Raw genomic sequence first — 16,455 nt, 5'->3', positions numbered from 1 at the left:
ACTTTTTCCACTGAAAAATCAAAGCATGTTTTGATATTTTTTATTTTCAGAACCAATATAAAAATTTTATTTTAACCTTTAGGGCTCCCCTCAACTTTGCCCCTGGGGATCTGAAAGGGTCTCAGTCATAAACATCCATCCCCGTCCATTTTCTACCGCTTGTCCTCTCGGGGTCGCGGGGGGTGCTGGAGCCTATCCCAGCTGCAACTGGGCGGAAGGCGGGGTACACCCTGGACAAGTCGCCAACTCATTGCAGGGCCAACACAGATAGACCGACAACATTCACACACGAGGGCCAATTTAGTGTTGCCAATCAACCTATCCCCAGGTGCATGTCTTTGGAGGTGGGAGGAACCCGGAGTACCCGGAGGGAACCCACGCAGTTACGGGGAGAACATGCACACACATTTTAAAAATAAGTCCTAAATACATTAGATTAAAAAAAAAAATTAAATTCTTAAATCTCTAGATCAGGGGTGTCCAAACTTTTTCCACTGAGGGCCGTACATGGAAAAATTTAAGCACGCAGGAGCCATTTTGATATTTTTCATTTTCAAACCTTAACAAAATATATGGATTTTTTTTTTTAACCTTTAGGGCTCCCGGGGACTATAAAGGGTCTCAGTCATTAAACTGTTGAAAATAAGTCAAATTATTATTATTATTTTTTATTTAACGCTTACAGTAAATCTCTATATCAACTTGAGGTTGATATAAAGTAAAAAAAAAAAAAAAAAAGGTTTTCTGTCAAAGACAACTTTGTTTTTTATAGTAAAACTGAAATTTGATTTAATATTTTTGAGTAATCACAGTGAAAAGTTAAATACAATCCTACTAAATATATTTGGGATCCAAAAGGTCCCCCACTCATAAAGTGATACATTTTTATTACCGGTAGTTTTTTTTTACTTTTAACACTTAAATTACGAGATCAACTTCCGATATATCTGTCGATTTTACGTTTGAACTATTATTTTGTTTGTTTTATGCTCTTTTGTCAAATAAAACTTTGATGTTTTTATATGGCAACCACACAATATATGCAATATTTTTTCCACATAAAACATGATATTTTTTAAGTAATAATTCATTATAACAGATTCTTAGTAGGGTTTTTTTTTTAGCAATGGCAAAAAAAAGAAAAATAAACAAAGACAAAAGAAAAAAAACAGCCTGCATGGCAGCTTTGTGTCAACATTGCAACTTTTTCTTGTTAGATTTCACCTCATTCCACTTTTTTAAAATGTTTTTTAAAATTTTTGCAATATTATCAATTTTGCAATTTTTGCAGAATGTGTGGCGGGCCGGTAAACAATTAGCTGCGGGCCGCAAATGGCCCCCGGGCCGCACTTTGGAAACCCTTGCTCTAGATCAACTTCAGGTGTATCTGTCGATATAAAGTTTTTTAAATTTTATTTGTTTATGCCCTTTTTTGTCAAAACCCATTTTTTTACACCAAAAACTCTAAATATGCAATACAGTATTCTCCCCAAAATGTTTAAAGTGGAATATTTGATGTGTGGAGCCTTGAAAGGGTCAATAATTCATAACATCATTGATTTTAGTTCACTTTTATTTTCCCCACTAATATTATTGGGGATGCAAAAGGGCTCCACTCATAAAAGTGTTAAAAATAAGTGATACATTTTAACGCTCAAGTCTCTATAACAACTTTAGATTAAATTTGTTTAAAAAAGTGTTTTATTTTTTAATGCCCTTTTTGTCAAAGAAAACTTTTTTTTGATATGGCAAACACTAAATAAGAAATATTTTAACTTTAAAATATTTCAAAGTGGATGTTTTGATGTGAAGTAATTGGAGCCTTTAATCGGTCAGTAATTCATAACAACAATGATTTTGATTCATTATTATTTTTTGAGTAATGACAGTTTTAAAGAAAAAATCAGCCTGCATGACAGTTTTGTTGTAAGAGTCAACATTGCACCTTTTTATCATTACATTTCAGCTGTATGCTATTTTATTCCACTTTTTTACATTTTGTTTATTTTCAATAGTATTTTTACAATGTGCCGCGGCCTGTTAAAATATTAGTAGTGGGCCGCAAATGGCCCCTGGGCCACACTGTGGACACGGGATATAGAAAAAATATACATATTTTTATTGTCATTGAAATTTGAACTTTACAGTACAGATGACAGCGACATTTTGTTGCATTAGCTCGTTGTAGTGCAGGATAAAAGAGCAATAAGGTGCAGATATAAATAAATATATTACTGTACAGATAAATATATTGCACTTTTGCATATGCATCCACATTTATGGATGGATGTTATATTGTCTTTATATTCCGGCGAGTTAATCCGTTTTTGGGGGGGAGATTGAGGGGATTATTATGATGCGTTCAAGAGTCTTACGGCCTGAGGGAAGAAGCTGTTACAGAACCTGGAGGTTCTGCTACAGAGGCTGCGGAACCTCTTTCTAGAGTCCAGCAGTGAAAACAGTCCTTGGTGGGGTGGGAGGAGTCTCTGCAGATTTTCTGAGCCCTGGTCAGGCAGCGGCTTTTTGCGATTCATAATATGCAAAGAAATAATAATAATGAAAACAAGTACAACAACAGTACAAAACAGCATCAGGGGGTTGTAAACTCAATAACGCAACTAAAATAAAATGCAAAATATATATATATGTAACAAAGTGTAAAGCCATAGGCTCACACAAGTTTTGTAAATAATCCAAATTTGGAGCACAGCATCATAGTTTTCACAGCTTTTTGGTTGTTCAAAGTAGAAAGCGTTTTAAAGTAAAATTCTAATTCTTTTTTAAAGGCACAACCCCTTTTTTACAAGTGGCATTCAATTACACACCGGAAATAAAGTACAGAAAAAACTAGCCAATCACAGCCCTCCCACTGGCAGCGACTTAACCAGTTTTGTACTGTTTTTGTACTTGTTTTGATTATTATTTCTTGATTGTAAATGTTGCATATTATAAATAAAAGTTTATAAAATAATACAATTTAAAAAAAAAAAAAATTTTTTAAAACGGCGGGAGGAGCACGTGACCAACACGCAATGCATCCTGGGAAGCAGGAGCATACATCAGTCCGCCAGGGATGACCAAACAATAGGTAATTCTTAGTTATTGTGTTTTGTATTTACTGTTTATACGTCAACTTTGTTAAGTATTAGTATTATTAGTCATAAAACCAACAGAGGGCAGTATTGGACCGCAGTTAAATGACAGCTTGTCTCCAACTGGACTCTACTACTACTGGCAGCGACTTAACCAGTTTTGTACTGTTTTTGTACTTGTTTTGATTATTATTTCTTGATTGTAAATGTTGCATATTATAAATAAAAGTTTATAAAATAATACAATTAAAAAAAAAAATATTTTTTTAAAACGGCGGGAGGAGCACGTGACCAACACGCAATGCATCCTGGGAAGCAGGAGCATACATCAGTCCGCCAGGGATGACCAAACAATAGGTAATTCTTAGTTATTGTGTTTTGTATTTACTGTTTATATGTCAACTTTGTTAAGTATTAGTATTATTAGTCATAAAACCAACAGAAGGCAGTATTGGACCGCAGTTAAATGACAGCTTGTCTCCAACTGGACTCTACTACTACATCTGATTAAATGTGTCTGTATACACTTGTATATACTATGGAACCAGAACAATAGCAGTAACATTTGGTATTAAAAGTAGAATAAGTTGTATTGGCACCAAAACAAGTTTTGGCAACAAATAAATAAATACAAACATTAAAAAAATACAATATTTTAGATGGACTTTTTTGTGTCGGTGCCAATACAACTTTTTCTAGAATGTCCAAAAAAAAAAAAAATCTTACTGGCAGTGTTCTGGCTGCATAAAAAAAACAACCATTCACACTCATCATTGTTTTTTAGGACAGGATGAAGCTAAAGAACCTGGGGTGACCCCACACAATCGCTGGGAGAGCACAGGCAAGGCACCCTACCCAGTAAGTATCATAGAAGTAAAATATTAAAATAAGTGACAGACAAAATTCCATAGCTTATTGCTTCTCGTGAGTTACAGCTGGTGGTGCGTGGGCGCCATCTAGTGGTCCTTAAGAAAAAAAAGTAGACAGGTCCATCCATTCATCCATTTTCTACTGCTTGTTCCTTTGGAGGCCGCAGGGGGGTGCTTGAGCCTATCTCAGCTGCATTGGGGCGAAAGGCGGTGTACAGCCAGGACAAGTCGCCACCTCATCGCAAGGGCAACACAGATAGACAACATTCACACTCACATTCACACACTAGGGCCAATTTAGTGTTGCCAATCAACCTATCCCCAGGTGCGTGCCTTTGGAGGTGGGAGGAAGCCGGAGTACCCGGAGGGAACCCACGCAGTCACGGGGAGAACATGCAAACTCCACACAGGAAGACCCAGCCCGGGATCGAACTCAGGATTGTGAGGCACATGCACTTAGACTTAGACTTAGACAAACTTTAATGATCCACAAGGGAAATTGTTCAACACAGTAGCTCAGTTACAATGATGGAAAGTGTAAGGATGGAAAGGACAATGCAGGTATAAATAGACTAAATATAGTGATATAAAATATAACATATATACGTAATATTTACATAATATATGTACAGTATATTATATATACTGATATATTATATTATGTCTATATCATATATACAATATGTAACAATTACCATGTACAATATTACAGTACTAACCCAGCTGCCCAGTATACAGGTCATAGACATGAAATAATTGTTACTAACCATCTGCTAAACTTGAATTAATATTAAAACTGCTGGAATATTACTGTTTATGCTCATATTTGAGTACAAGCCACATATAGGAGTTAAACTGTGATGGTAGGCAATACAGGTAGCAAAAATGATGGTATATTATTTGCAAAACAAAGTACCGATACTTTTGTTGTGGTACTTAAGTTGAGTTTGGAACATGCATGCATACAACACGATACATCACAATTTCCGGTTTCTCTATTCAACATGTTCGAAAAGGAGTAGGAAGACGCAGAGTTTATTTAATCCTACCCCTTTTCCTTTACATAGCAGCTGCTAAAACTTTTGTTCACTTTCTGTTCTCAATTTATTAACAATATACTCCATAAGTAATCACAATAAAAATAAATAAATAATAATTTGTGAAGTAACTTATATTTCATATGGTTGGATAAGTAAGATTATCTAGAAAATGAATGGATGGATGCAATACATTCAGAATATTTATCATGGTTCTTCTTCTTTGTACTTTGTAAACACTTTAAGTTTGAAGAGTTTCTTGAAGTGGATTATATTAGTACATTGTTTGATTTGTTTGCTTGATTCATTCCATAATTTAATTCCACTTGAGTGAAGGAGTTTAAGAACCAACATCATCGTGACTCTGTTTTTAAGGAAGGGGGTTATAAGTATGTCAAGTAGATGACACTGAGAAAGTATTAGAAATTTGAATTTGAGGTGGCATTTCAAAATGAAAGCCCTCAGAAATGGCATCGATGTATCTCATATATTCAGATTTCAGTGAGCTACTAAAAATGGTAACCATGTTGATAGTAAACCACTTGAAATGTATTCAAGAAGGGCTTGACCACGCTCTTCAAATGTTGCAGCTTCTCTACCTTGTAGATTTTTTAAAAAATATTTTCCTATTTTTTTAAAGCATATACAACACCTTTTTGGCCTCAATCAAGCATTTTCAAGCATGAAAATGTAAATAAACAAAGAAAGATCAACACTGCACTAGTACTACCATGAGAGGGTGCCAAACCAAACAGAGTCTGCTGTTCAGTATCGTAGCCATTGATTGGCTCACCCTCAGGCAGCATTACTGTACTGGATTATATCAATCAATCAATCAATCAATGTTTATTTATATAGCCCTAAATCACAAGTGTCTAAGGGTGTAAAGGTGACTAAATGGTGTTATATCATGTCTGGAGGGCTGTCATAATATTGAAAAAGTAATTTAGAAGGTAGTAAACAAGTTTTAAATGCTGTTGCTATGAACATGTTTGATTTATAATTAATGGTTCCTACTTCATGGTTGGGGTCACGTCCGGAATCAATTAACAGCGATAAATGAAGGAGGACTGTACTGTAATTTTGTATAATCATTATTAAACCCCCAGGGAGTAAAATTCTAATCTGATTGGGCATTTAAAAGTAATATATTCAAAATATATCCTTTTTTCATAGTGATAGATGCCAATAATAAGAAACAAATCCCCTTCTTACCATTAAACCGTAATACTTCTTATCAAAGTAGTCTGCTATATTCTTTCAAAGTTAAAGCCCTCTTAAAATCTCCTATGTGTACGTCACTGGCAGGGATTTCCCCTTTCCCGCCCACCCCCTCTCTTTAATAGACGCGTGTGGTCTTGCAGCTGAGCATCCCTGCACAGCCAATCACATCGCATCCTCCTCTGAGCTGCACGGAGTCAGACTCACACCAAAAAGTGCGTAGAAAAGTGGAACCAAGGCACTTTCACACTTCTTCTACTTCTTCTGCTTCACTCGGGCAAGTGGACGGCCAGCATGAAGAAAACTCCCAATTCAGGTAAAGACTTTTAAATTACATTTTATACATGCACCTGTGTGGTTGAGCCAGTAACATACTTTTACCCAACATCCTTTAGCGGCTCCTCCTGAAACTTTATCTCCCAAGTCCAAATTGCCAAACTTTCCTTGCTGTATTTTGGTCCAGTGTGTTGTGCAGCCAAGCATAAAGCACCCAAGGGTGCACCTCTGGTTCCCCTGGCTACTAAAGTCAGCTGTTCATCATCAGATGTCCTTTTTCCCCTGTGGAAGCACTGCTAGTCCCATTGGGCTCAGGCTGTGCTCCAATTGTATGCTCTCTTATTCTATATATGTTATTTTAGCTGTGCACACACAACCAGGTGCACCTGCCAAACCTATGAGCAGAGTCACCACATGCGTATGTCTGAATCTAGTTAGTAAGATTCATGCATTAGTCACATTATATAAATGAAGGGAAATCACACTGCTCCCTAAAAAAGTGGTGTACCTTTTTATTGGGTTCTGCACCAAAATACCGTATTTTCCGGACTGTAAGCCACTACTTTTTTCTCAAGATTTGAACCCTGCGGTTTATACAGAGGTGTGGCTAATCCATGGATTTGTCTTTGGTAACGGCTAAATTATTGAATGGAATAAGCAAAGAAACAAATGTTAAAAAACAATGTACTAAAAAGATCCACTTTAAGAAACAGTTTAAACTCAAAGTCTTAAAAAAGGACAACGAAGAAGAATCCTGATAAACATCTGGAACCTTATTGAAAAATTAGAAAATCTAATTAATCTCATTAAGGATGAATAAAGACATTAATTACTTTTCTGTTTTGTTTGATCAGCCGTTTTACTGCCGTGTTACAGGCACCGTTGGGCAACAATTAGGGTATGTAAATAAACACAAAAACTTTCAAAGTAAATATCTAATTTCACAACATACCGGATATATCTACGGCTTGTAGTCTGTTGCAGCTAACACATGAAAAACATATTTTTTTCTTGTAAAATTTAGTGGTTGCGGGCTCATGTACCGGTGCGGCTTATAGTACAAAAAATATGGTAATTAGTTATTCACCACACAAAGTTTGGTAGACATCATTCATGCCGATTTTTTCTTAATGATGAAAACAAACAAAGTTAGCAAACTTTTCACGCATTGAACATTTTGGGTAATTGTGTCAACCTGTAAAGACTCGGGATGGGTATCGTTTACATTTTAACCGATTCAATTGCCAAATTTCCACTTCAAAAACACTGCCTAAATGGTGCCAGAATGGGTACCTAAAAATGCATGCAAACTGTCGTAAAAATAACTAATGCCTTTTTAAAAAAATGTTTTAGATTTTGGGACATTCAAGTTGAACTGACTAGTAATTGAAATATTCAGATTATTAAATGAAATGATACCTGAGTAATACATTCAAAAGTAAGACATATTGTCAACAAATTGTCATATTTTTTGCCACAATACAAAACATAGAGAATGCTCAAAACTACTTACATGTTGTTGTAATGTTGATGCCCATAATTCTGGGGGTCTGTAAATGCAACTTTGCTGGCCGTAACCGTCATTGGTGCACAATGAGGAAGTGTTGTGTTGTTGTTGTGACTACTAGCTAGCCTAGCACAATTTTCCACCGAGGTTCTCAAGAGGATATTTAAGGAAATAATATACGACGTAGTAAGAGTACAACAGTACGACATCATCACTGTTCGGTACTTCTGCCTTATTCACGTGTCTTACAGAGTTTCCCATAAATTGCCAAGATACCTGTGGTGGTGGGGGCGTGGTCACGTTGATGTCGTCGTATTATTTGCATAATTTGCTATGATAATATGATTTTCTTTAAAAAGGCTCAAATAATGTAAACAGTACATACATTTTTAAAACAAATCTTTGTTATTAAGTAGTATCAACATATATTTTTCTATTATATAATTTTGTTTTATTTTCAATTGTTGCTGCTTATTGTACAATGTACTTTGTTGAGATGTGTTCTAGTGCTTAGAGACCTTTTGTGAGTTTTCTTTATTAAAAACGACTGGCAACAAATCTAGCATATTTTTCAGGTGTAGTATACTGTATAGACTGTACTCGACAAAAAGCGAGCTGCAGCAAGCACGACGTCAAACTCGCTTTGTGCTGTTGCTCTAGTTTTAGTTTCTCTCCTTAAAAGCCTGTCCTCTTAATATTTGCACATTTTGTAGATGTCTGGGATATATCAAAGTTACGTCCCCATCGTTCGCAGACATGCTGCCTCCACTCCAGATAATCGCGTGCGTCTTGTTTACATCACACCGTCCGGTTCCAGCAGGGCTGTTTTCGGTGTTTAAAGTTTTTTTTCCCGCGGCCGAATTTCGGTGAATCACTTGGGGATAATAATAGGCTGTATATATATATAAAGTCATACTGTAACGGCCTGCTATAGTTAATGTTATATGTTCGTGTGGTTTTGTGATTTTGATGTTTATTTTTCCAATTATCTAAAACCGTACCTGACAACGGATTGGAAATGTTGTTGTTAGTCCAGGGAAACACGGAGACGAAAGTGTTTGCGCGGGACCTAAAACCTGTTGGAATTGGGCCAGTTGTTATCATAAGATTCTCAATATAAGTTAAAAAAAAAAGCAAACGTCGTACTTTTGACTTCTTCTGGAGGCTACAATGCATTCTATTATTTTAAATTGTTTTCATGTAAAAGAAAACCCTTATTTTTAAGGTGTGGCGGCCATTATTTAGCCGTGGCGGAGCGCAACGTTCAGTTACATTTAGGGAAAACACTTTCTTTGTCTGTTTACTTATTTCAAAGTGAAACACAGTCTGAAGGGTTCTGGCTTCTCCTTAGCACTATCGCTGCCCATGATTCCTGCTCGCTACACACTAACGAGCCAGACGCGAGGTACACTTCCCGATGTGAACCGATACCGTACCAAAACAATCTGACTAAAAAATGTCCTGTTCCACCCCTACTATGCAGTGTAGCTTTGATGTTTTTTCAACATCAAACATGTTTTTTTTTATTAATTGTGTCATAATAATCAGACTTAATCATCAAATAATTGCTAAATATGGAAAGCAGTCATCATGGACTTCGATATGACATGTGACTCAAAATGTTATGTAGCAAATATTTTTTTATGTTACTAGTCAGCGTTGCAACCTTTATGGGCTGCCTAACTTTCCAAAGTACAGTACAGTCGTCCCTCGTTTTATTGCTGTTAATTGGTTCCGGGCATGACCTCGATTAATGAATTTTCAATAAGTAGGAATCCTTCATTATTTATCATATATTTTCACAGGTTTGACATAAAATAACTTGTTTTGAAGATTATGAGAGCTTTCTAGACATGAAATACCACTCTTATAGTCACCTATTATAGTCATCTATTATAGTAATGCTATCTGAGGCTGAGCCAATCAGTGGCCACGATACTAAACAGCCTTTTTATTAGTCTCAAAAGCCATTGTTATGATTGATGATGGCGGTATGGCGTAGTGGGTAGAGCGGCCGGTCCAGAAACCTGAGGGTTGCAGGTTCGCTCCCCGCCTCTTGACATCCAAATCACTGCCGCTGTGTCCTTGGGCAGGACACTTCACCCTTGCCCCCGGTGCCGCTCACACTGGTGAATGAATGATGAATGAATGATAGGTGGTGGTCGGAGGGGCCGTAGGCGCAAACTGGCAGCCTCGCTTCTGTCAGTCTACCCCAGGGCAGCTGTAGCTACAAATGTAGCTTACCACCAACAGGTGTGAATGAATGATGGGTTCCCACTTCTCTGTGAGCGCTTTGAGTATCTAATAATAGAAAAGCGCAATATAAAATCTAATCCATTATTATTATTATTATTATTATTATTAGAATGCTTTATCAAAAAATAAATAAAAATGCTTCAAGGGACAACTGTATTTTAAGTGGACCTCTTCTACAGTTAGTTCTGAACCAGTTGTAGTTCTTGAGCATTTATTAGTAGCCAACAAGAAGGTATATTTTTGACGTGACTGATGTAAACATAGTTGACAACACCGGAAGTATATTACCCGAGAGGGCGTGGCTACAGGATCAAGTTGCCAAATGGGAAACGTTTTCTGAGTTCTTTGCATGCATGTTATAGAATTTTCAATGATAATAATGTTAGTAAATGTTAGTAAATTATCTACTAAAAAAACCAAAAAAATCTGTGATAGATTACATGAGACATGTAAGTGTCAAAAAGACAGCCATAAGAGGTTGGCAGATGAGAATAAATCTAAAGGTAAAATACAGTGTAGAAACACACCCAATTGCAGGAAATGTAGTCTTGATTTTCAAAACTGTCTTTCAAAATTTGCGTGGCAGCACTTGGTGCTGATAGAATTTTTTCTATTTTTATTCCTCAATTTTCCACTTTTTTTCTGAAAGTGTGCTCTCACATGCCCAAGCTTTGTGTGTGGTTGGTCAGCTAAAGATAGCGATTTAGCAGAGTTTAGCTACCAACTTTAGCTATCATTGAGTGTCCAGCCACATGATTCTCAATTGTTGAGAAAGACTTTTGAGAACTTGATAATATTTAATTATGTACTGTATATGTACAACGCACTGTGCGAGTTACATTCTTTATATATGTTGCTAACGACAACTTCTTTCTTTTTCATTTCTGTCACAGACTTCGCCATCTCACCACCTCCGTTAGCTCTGTACACACGTGTTCCTGTGTACTAACTACTTTTGCTGGGCAGAACAGGGAGCCTCTTGATTAGATTGAGCACTGCTGCTACCTAGCTGCATGCTTGTGTATCATTCTAACATGAAAACTAGAGTATAAACGCAGCCAATGATCTCCCCTGCTGCTCACGACCCCACAGGGGGTCAAGACCCACTATTTGTGAAACACTGGTATAGCTTATTGTGGCAACAACATGACTGCAAATTGTTAGTTGCCTCTCTGTGATTGCTTTTGTGTATGTGCACGCGTTCTGGGTGTGCATGTGTGAACAAGACACATAATTAGTATTTTGTGAAAAGTATAAACATTTAAAAAACATATATATATATATGTTCTGTCAATCCACTAAGGGTAACATAAGCAAAGCATTTTTTGGTTTAAAAAAATATAACTGTGAACAAATTTCAAACACCCCCTGTAAATCAAGATCCATCACAGGCAAAACACGTTTTTGGGTCATTGTGCCATCATATAAGGGCATGATAAAAAACGAATAGCAAATATGGAAAGCCTTCATCATTGCCTTTAGTATGACGTGTAACTCGACATGTGTTGTCATAAATAAAATTTTGGCTTTATTATGTTCCTAGCAGGCACGAGACATTAATACAACACTGATTATACATATATGTTTTTTGAAACTGACTTCTAAACCTGCTCAGTGACCTTGTGGTTAGAGTGTCGGCCCTGAGACTCGAAGGTCGTGAGTTTAAACCCCGGCCGGGTCATACCAAAGACTTTAAAAATGGGACCCATTGCCTCCCTGCTTGGCACTCAGCATCAAGGGTTGGAATTGGGGGTTAAATCACCAAAATGATTCCCGAGCGTGGCCACCGCTGCTGCTCACTGCTCCCCTCACATCCCAGTGTCAAATGCAGAGGATCATTTCACCACCCCTAATGTGTATGTGTGACTATCATTGGGACTTTAACTTTAAACAACATTGCAAAATAGTTGTATTTGTAGTTGGATCCACGTTGGTAGAATAGAATAGAAAGTACTTTATTGATCCCTGGGGGAAATTCAGCACCACAGTTCGCTCACAATAAACAATAAACACTTATGTATTTTTTTTACATGTGAATAATATAAATACAGTCTATTATACAGCATTATTCACATGTGAATAATATAAATAAAGTCTATTATACAGCATTATTCACATGTGAATAATATAAATACAATCTATTATACAGCATTATTCACATGTGAATAATATAAATACAGTCTATTATACAGCATTATTCACATGTGAATAATATAAATAAAGTCTGTTATACAGCATTATTCACATGTGAATAATATAAATACAGTCTATTATACATTCAAGTACAGTCAAAAGGAACATATGCATTATACAGTCTGATGGCTGTCGGTATGAAGGACTTCCTGTGTCGTTCCGTGTTGCATTTTGGTGGTTGGGGAATGACCAAATTTCAATGGTCAAATCAATGTCACAACCTGACATTGAATAAATGTTGTCAAAAAGCATGTTGTTTCAACAATGTATTTATGTTGTAAAATATTGGTTGGGAAATGATCAAAATTCAATGGTCAAATCAACGTCACAACCCAACATTACATCAAACATTGTCAAAAAGCATGTTGTTCCAACGTTAGGGTTGAGTTCAACGTCAGGACCTAATTCAACAAGTTCTCAACATTGTTTTAATGTCTTGTGCCTGCTGGGTTGTCTGGAGACGGAAATTTTTAATTGATTGAATATTCTATTAGGTAAAACATTTTAAATACTTTCTCTAAGAGGTCCGTCCAAAAAAGTATTTGCGGTCTTGTTTCCGTTTGGTTTTTTCGTTGGTAATCACTTGTTGTGACCATGATCTTTGACCATACTTTCTGTAAAAAAACAACACATAAAAGGCAGTATGTGGTGAATACGATGTGTTTTTGTGCCGTGATGTGAGAAGCCTGTGTTCTCGTCTTTGCTTGAACTTTGGTAGGATAACCCTTTAATGTTCATCTGCAAAAATTCAATAACTTGTTCTTAAGTAGATTATCTTTGAAGAGGCAGGATGTTTGATCCAGCTCTTGAATTAGACCACAGTTGATAGTACAGGTGTGGCCAGTGGTGCGTATTTAGTTTAGTTTTTTTTTTGGTCTGCTTTTACATGTACACTTCTTTCCCCAGGTCTCATCTGTGTGTGCGACCAACATTTGGGAACACACAGAATGGGCTCTTGTGATCGAGAAAAAACAGACACAGAAATGTGGCACAAGCAGATTATGTGATGCAAAGAGGACCCAATGAAATCTAGGCTCAGAGGATATTGTTCATTCACTCATGCGTTACACACACACACACACACACACACACACACACACACACACACACACACACACACACACACACACACACACACACACACACACACACACACACACACACACACACACACACACACACACACACACACACACACACACACATAACAGAAGCAGCAAGTGTGACGCTTCAAGGAATCTATCTACATGTGACCTTTCGCTTATGACGATAACAAACATAAAAAAGACGAGTATTTGAGGTAACTTTGAGGCCTGCGATGTCTTTGATCGTTTGGATCATGTGCTTGAGTGGTCGGCTTTCAGGGCAAAGAGGAAGCATGAGACCGGAGGGTACGCACTTTTAATGTTGTGCTGCATTGTTCACCTTAAGGCGAGGCTCTCAGAACATTTATCCTCATGGAAGATTTTTAGGGATCACGTTGATGTGCGAGCTGTACTGTGATCCGTCTGTTTACACTATTGTCATCCAGCGAGTATCTGCTTTGTTGTTGTTAAGGTGTCTTTGGCAAACACTACCCAGCGCCACAAAAGGAGCAGCCTGAAACTACTTTATTGACTCGTGTATAATACGGCACTGTTTTTCCTTTGAAAACAGTCTGCTATGTGGTTGTCTGGAGATTTATACATTCAAGCTAACTGGAGACATCAACCCAAGAGAGTCATAGAGTTTGTTTTCTTGACACACACAGACACCAGAAAAAATGAGAGTCAGAGATTTCTGGTCTTTGGTTTTGGTGTAAAAGTGTATTGGAGGGGTCTCATTTTCAGTGTTGTCTTATATTCGGATCAATTTAGTAATTAGAGAGAAAGTGGGTATTTGACTATTGTATCGACTTGAATACAAGACAACTCAGTTTTTGGACACACATTTTAAGACATAATTACAACACACACAAAAAGTCAAAATTAATATTTTTTTTAAAAGAACATTTTCAACATCATGTTATGATCCGTTGCCTGGATCGTAGTTTGTTTACATTTATTTAGGTTTTGATTCACTTGTGGTTTAAGTTCTGTTTCAGCACCCCTGTTTTGTCTTTCTTGGTTTTCATAGGTGCTGATTGTTTTCACCTGCCTCTGATTAGTGTTGGGTATGCTCACCTGTTCCTGGGCACTAATCAGAGAGCTATTTAGTCCTGTCTTTTCGCCTCACTCAGTCCGGTGCTTTTGTTTGCTGTCATGCAACACGTTACGTTTGTTCCTTGTGTTTCTTGCGCTAAGTTCCGCCTTAGCGTTCCCTGTGTAGCTATTCCGTTAGCTTCCCGTGCCAGAAGCAACAAGCTTGTTTTGTTTGTTTTCTTGTGTTTGTGTTGTTCCTTCATTATTTATGAGTAATAAATCATACTCTTACCTGCACACCGTTTCCTGTCGTTCCGTCTGCACCTTGGAAGAACAATCCGCGCCCCCCGCGTAAGACATCAATGGAATACCGACGGGTAGTTTGCGTGAACGTATGAATTTTTTAATTCTGACTATAAAACAAGACTTAATAAACTTATCTTTTAGGGAAAAAGTCATTAGTCTTTGTGCTAATACGGTATACAAATATGATTATTTTCTGCCAAGCAAACTACTGTGCAGTCCCTATTTTAGATGGATGGTTACAGCAAGACGTAGTTGGACTTGATGAACTAGTAAACATACTTGTGTTCTTGTCTCCTTTCAATTGCAATGACCCTGAATAAATAGTGAGACCTCTCTGAGGGAATGTACTTTGTGTTTTTTCCCCTCCTCGCTCTATTATTTTTTTTCCCCTGATTTCATCGCATGCATGAGAGATCACAGTCAACTGTGTTATATCTTCTCGTGGCTTGTCCTCAGCTTTGGAATACTGTAGGCTCCTTTGTGGTGGACATTTGCCCAGGGGATGCTGTTAGGATATGTCAGACTTTGCAGGGGAGCTTTTTTTTTATGTTGACCTGCAGGTGGAAAGAATCACTGTTACAAATGTGGCGGCGCCAACGAAAATGCATTTGGGATGGCAAATATCCACCGTGTTAGGTGCATTGCTGTGTGAGTGCTGCAATAGTCAAATACACAGTACACTCACTGGCCACAACACCAGGCACACCTGCACAGTCTGATGGCAATACAAGCGCTTTGTCGAAAATTATGCCTTTACAAAGATATTAAAGTTAAGTTAAAGTACCAATGATTGTCGCACACACACTAGGTGTGGTGAAATTTGTCCTCTGCATTTGACCCATCCCTTTGTTCACCCCCTGGGAGGTGAGGAGAGCAGTGAGCAGCAGCGGTGGCCGCACTCGGAAATTATTTTGGTGATTTAACCCCCAATTCCAACCCTTGATGCTGAGTGCCAAGCAGGGAGGTAATGGGTCCCATTTTTGTAGTCTTTGGTATGACTCGGCCGGGGTTTGAACTCACGACCTACCGATCTCAGGGCGGACACTCTAACCACAAGGCCACTGAGCAGGTCTATTGTATATTATATATGTTTATTGTGTATTGTTTTAAATAATGATTCCATGTATACATAATAATTAGTGCTGTCGACTGATAGAATTTCTTATCAGATTATTAACACTTGAATTTGAATTAATCATGATTACTCATGCGTAATTGAAATTACCGTAATTTAAAAAAAGAGCCCCTAATATTTGGACACATGCAATTATTTTGTCAGAATGTTTTACAGGAACGTTTTAAAAATGTTTTACTGATATATGTCATTTATTTGCCCAAAGACTTTAAAAATGGGACCTATTACCTCCCTGCTTGGCACTCAGCATCGAGGGTTGAAATTGGGGGTTAAATCACCAAAAATGATTCCCGGGCGCGGCACCGCTGCTGCCCACTGCTCCCCTCACCTCCCAGGGGGTGAACAAGGGGATGGGTCAAATGCAGAGGACAAATTCCACCACACCTAGTGTGTGTTTGACAATCATTGGTACTTTAACTTTAACTTTAACTTAAGTCTCATCC

At 37.5% G+C, this 16,455-nt stretch overlaps 1 protein-coding gene across 1 annotated transcript in view; it reads left to right on the top strand.

Moving 5' to 3' along the window:
- Positions 1–6,376: 6,376 nt before the first annotated feature.
- LOC133634039 (septin-9-like) overlaps positions 6,377–16,455 on the top strand; it is a 220,118-nt gene continuing 210,039 nt past the window's right edge. Inside the window, exon 1 of the mRNA XM_062026984.1 lies at positions 6,377–6,535. Coding sequence (XP_061882968.1) covers positions 6,514–6,535 — 22 coding nt within the window. The 5' untranslated portion in view covers positions 6,377–6,513. The remainder of the gene's footprint in view (positions 6,536–16,455) is intronic.

The sequence above is a fragment of the Entelurus aequoreus genome, linkage group LG18 (assembly GCF_033978785.1).
Source record: "Entelurus aequoreus isolate RoL-2023_Sb linkage group LG18, RoL_Eaeq_v1.1, whole genome shotgun sequence".
NCBI lineage: Eukaryota > Metazoa > Chordata > Actinopteri > Syngnathiformes > Syngnathidae > Entelurus > Entelurus aequoreus.
The sequence above is the reverse complement of the archived record's forward strand: the minus strand, read 5'-3'. Positions and strand labels throughout refer to the sequence as shown.